The sequence below is a fragment of the Rhinopithecus bieti genome, unplaced genomic scaffold (assembly GCF_001698545.2).
Source record: "Rhinopithecus bieti isolate Rb0 unplaced genomic scaffold, ASM169854v2 scaffold_25807, whole genome shotgun sequence".
Classification (NCBI taxonomy): domain Eukaryota; kingdom Metazoa; phylum Chordata; class Mammalia; order Primates; family Cercopithecidae; genus Rhinopithecus; species Rhinopithecus bieti.
In genome coordinates, this window is record NW_016811708.1 from 298,563 (window position 1) to 302,939 (window position 4,377).

Here is a 4,377-nt window from a genome sequence, read left to right on the forward strand (position 1 = left end):
CTTGAGTTATATTTTTATTATGTATTTAGATTTCAAGAAGATCTGTTTGTTTTTATCTAGAGCTTTTATGTGACAGCTTCTTTAAGATACTTGTATACCTACCATAATCTCTTTTAAACTCTTAATTCTAGTACATTCCTAAGATATTTCTCATTCTAATCTTTGTAACCAGCTTCTCCTCCTTTAACAAAATTAGTCCATACCAAAAAAAATATTGCTTTCTTGTTGGGACTATGCTGTCTGTGGCTTTCTTCAAGGTATTCCATGGGTTGAAACCTCTCTGTTCAGACTTGTCTAACTAGTTTCATTTCAACTACTTGTAATTTGTTTCCTTATTTCTTTGAGCCGTAGACTTCTAATACATCTAGAGATGTCATATAGTTGATTAGAAAGTTGTGTTCAGTGAGTGCAGACCTGCAAGATCATATTCTTCCTCCTGTACATGATGTATCGGTAAGTTCAGTTCTGTTTTATAGACGGCTTGTTTGCTGTACTATCAGTGGCCACATTCCTGATGTGTAGAGGACTGCTAGTGAGGTGTCTTTAGTGGATTCAATCTGCATTGGGTTTTTAAAAATTTCTGGAATTATTATAGCATCCTGGATTAATTAATTCCTCTCTGTGAAATCAATGTTTTGCATAAAATTGTTGGCATTATTTCATGTGGCCAGGTTCAATAGTTAAGATTTTAGAAAAGGCTAATGAAAACTATATTACATTGTGTCCTAACTGGTTTTGATTTTTTGTGTCTGTGGAAGGAGGGTGTTTATGTGTTTTAAAACAAGCCTCTTTTCAGCAATATTGACAAAATTTAGCTTCTATAGCATTTTCTCTTTTGCTGTGTTTACTTGTACTTTTGGTGGGTCCTTGTGGGACTAGTGCAGATTGAGAGGTAAATAGCTGCAGAGACACCTGCCTCTATCGTAGGAGACCCAGGGCTTCTATGTGGGAAAATGAGAAAATGAGCTCAATATTGAGAAAACATGCCTATTCACTACAATTCTTCCTATTACATTTTGAAGAAAAATACATAAATTATTTGGATATTGTTTTTCAAAATAGGGTATGCCATGTGCAAAGAATATGAAAAAATAAGATTCCTCGGCATAACTTTATATACAGTTAAAATAGTGATTTTAAACAGCCATGATGATAATAATATTTCACCATTGCTTAGATTTAAACTATTTTCAAAACATCTTTATGTATGTTATTTCCTTTAATAGCTAAGACAGCCTTGTGGCTAAGTAGAACAAGTATCGCAAGTATCGTTACCTCCCATTTTAAAGCAAGAAATTTGAGGGAAACAGAAGTTAGGGGACGTCTCCAGGTCTAGAGGGCTGTGGGAAGCCAGAATCATGGCTATAATTCCTTGGATTCTTCAACTCCTTAGAGTCCAGTCTTCCTTATCAGCTACTGCAGCCTGTCTGGGTGGCAAGGATTCCACTGGGTGAATTTCAGAGATGGTAATTTGTTACGAGATTGGTCACTAAGTTAGTGAACTTCACTAGGCTTCCTTCCCCATTTATAAAATGCATGTTTGCATCAGTCCCTCAGTAACCACATAGTAATTGACAAAAAGTCTCTTGAGACCCTCAGCAAGGGTCTTCAGTGCCTCAAACATAACCAGCACTCCATAAATATTTGTTGAACAAATGAATGGGTAAGCAGATGTAAAATATCTAGCATTAATGTTTTACTGTTTAAAAAATATTTTAAAAATTAATATTTTACTATTAAATTATTGAAGTATATTGAATGTGAAAATGCATATCCATGTTTATAGAATCACGATATTGTAAAACAGGATTTTCAGTTTTTCATATTTCATATTCTCCAAATCATTCTTTTAAAATATGAAACTCATGGGCACAAAAAGTGTCCTTTTCTATGAACATTAATATATTTATAGGAGTGTTTGCAGCTTAGGGAAGTAAGTTACAAGGGTAGAATCAGTGGTCAATGCCATTGTTCCAGACATCAGTGAGACCTGCTGGTAAAGAAAGGAAACAGGCTGGGTGTGGTGGCTCATGCCTGTAATCCCAGCACTTTGGGAGGCTGAAGCAGGCAAATCACTTAAGGCTAGAAGTTAGAGACCAGCCTGGCCAACATAGTGAAACCCCATCTCTACTAAAAATACAACAATTAGCTTGGCATGGTGGCACAAGCACTTGTAGGCTCAGCTACTTGGGCGGGTGAGGCAAGAAAATCACTTGAACCCGGAAGTCGGAGTTTGCAGTGAGCCAAGATCATGCCACTACACTCTAGCCTGGGCAACAGAACAAGACTCTGTCTCAAGAAAAAAAAAAAGAAAAGAAAAGAAAAGAAAAGAAAAGAAAGGAAATGGTGGGAAACATTGAATGGTTATGGTTTCTTTAAGCCAAATTCATGCAATATTAATTTAGGATTTGGAAGATTTGCAGGAGATGTCACATCACACAAACAGGTAGGCTTAAGGATTGAGGCAAAGCAGATGGTTAATAATTACTACAATACCCTATGTCTCACCTACAGTCATTCTACAATATGTTCTACAGTCATGCTTGCCATTCTTACTTCTCCATTAACAAGAAACACAATGTGGAAGCCTTGTCAAATATATTCGATTCGTATGCTTGCTCTTTCTGCTATCATGAACCTTGGATCTCTTCTCTATGGGTTCTGTTACTCTCTTTTCTGTATTGCAGGGATTCTTTCTGTTTTGGTGTAAATCTCTGTTTGAATTTTCCTTTAGGAATACCCATACACCTACTTTTTCCTACACTTTTGTTAATTGAATGATTCACTCAAGTACCTCAATTATCTTTCTTACAAAAGATAAAATACCAAATGACTTCTTCAGGTGAGATTCTTATCCTGTTCCCGGAAGTCTGGCATCTCTCTTTTCCCATAGCTCTTTATTTTCAGTATTGTTTAATAAATGCAAAAAATCAGAATTCTTCTCTTCCTCATCACATTTAGAGAAAAAGACAGTCCCGGGCAGGTCCTTTGTAAGTTTTCATGTTTTATATTTTAATTTCACTTCAGATGATTGCTTTAATCAACTTTTAATTTGTCATGAGAATTTCCTAATATATTCTAAATTTATACCTTCAGAATTAAAAATAGCAAACTCTCCATGTTAGTTACTAGATACTAAACTTGTTATAAATTACCAATTAAATATTACTTTTTAGGCTAGTTTTCAGCAAACTCATAGTGCTTACTATAAATAAGCATTAAAACTATAATACACATATTACATTACGTTGGTGTATTTAATTCTCTCAGCAATCCTATGATTTAGGTAATATTATCTCCATTTTATAGGTGAAGAAAGTAGCCCAATATCACAAGCTAATAAGTGGAGGAGCTGGAATTTCAATCTGAACAATAGAGTCAGAGCCTGAGTTTATCTAATAGGGTAACTTAACTGTCTTTCTTTCTTTTTAGTAATTTCTAAGAGAAGAATAACTGTTTTTTAATTTAATTTAATTTTAATATCAACTTTTATTTTAGCTATAGTGGCTACATCTGCAGGTTTGTTACACAGATACATTGCAAGTGGGCATAGCACCCAACAGGTAGATTTTCCACCTCTGCCCTCCTCCCAACCTTCTCTCTCTAGTAGTCTGCAGTGTCCATTATTCCCATGTTTATGTCTATGTGTGCTCAATGTTTATCCCCCACTTATAAGTGAGAACATGTCTTATTTGGTTTTCAGTTCCTGCATTAGTTTGCTTAGGATTATGGCCTCCAACTTCATCTATGTTGCTGAAAGGACATGACTTCATTTTTCACAGCTGCATAGTATTCCATGGTTTATATGTATGACATTTAAAAAAATTTTTTTTTATTATTATACTTTAAGTTCTATGGTACATGTGCATAACATGCAGGTTTGTTACATGTGTATACTTGTGCCATGTCGGTGTGCTGCATCCATCAACTCGTCAGCACCCATCAACTCATCATTTACATCAGGTATAACTCCCAATGCAATCCCTCCCCCACCCCACCCCACTTTCCCCATAATAGGCCCCGGTGTGTGATGTTCCCCTTCCCGAGTCCAAGTGATCTCATTGTTCAGTTCCCACCTATGAGTGAGAACATGTGATGTTTGGTTTTCTGTTCTTGTGATAGTTTGCTGAGAATGATGGTTTCCAGCTTCACCCATGTCCCTACAAAGGACATAAACTCATCCTTTTTTTATGGCTGCATAGTATTCTATGGTGTATATGTGCCACATTTTCTTAATCCAGTCTGTCACTGATGGACATTTGGGTTGATTCCAAGTCTTTGCTATTGTGAATAGTGCCGCAATAAACATACATGTGCATGTGTCTTTATAGCAGCATGATTTATAATCCTTTGGGTATATACCCAGTAGTGGGATGG

General features: G+C 35.9%; 1 protein-coding gene across 2 annotated transcripts in view; it reads left to right on the forward strand.

Annotated features, from left to right (window-relative positions):
* Positions 1 to 321: 321 nt before the first annotated feature.
* The window catches only part of TMPRSS11A (transmembrane serine protease 11A), a 61,420-nt gene continuing 57,364 nt past the window's right edge, over positions 322 to 4,377 (forward strand). For both annotated transcript variants that reach the window (XM_017894842.1, XM_017894843.1), the window contains exon 1: positions 322 to 453. In XM_017894842.1, the coding sequence (XP_017750331.1) occupies positions 443 to 453 (11 nt within the window). In that variant the 5' untranslated portion in view covers positions 322 to 442. The remainder of the gene's footprint in view (positions 454 to 4,377) is intronic.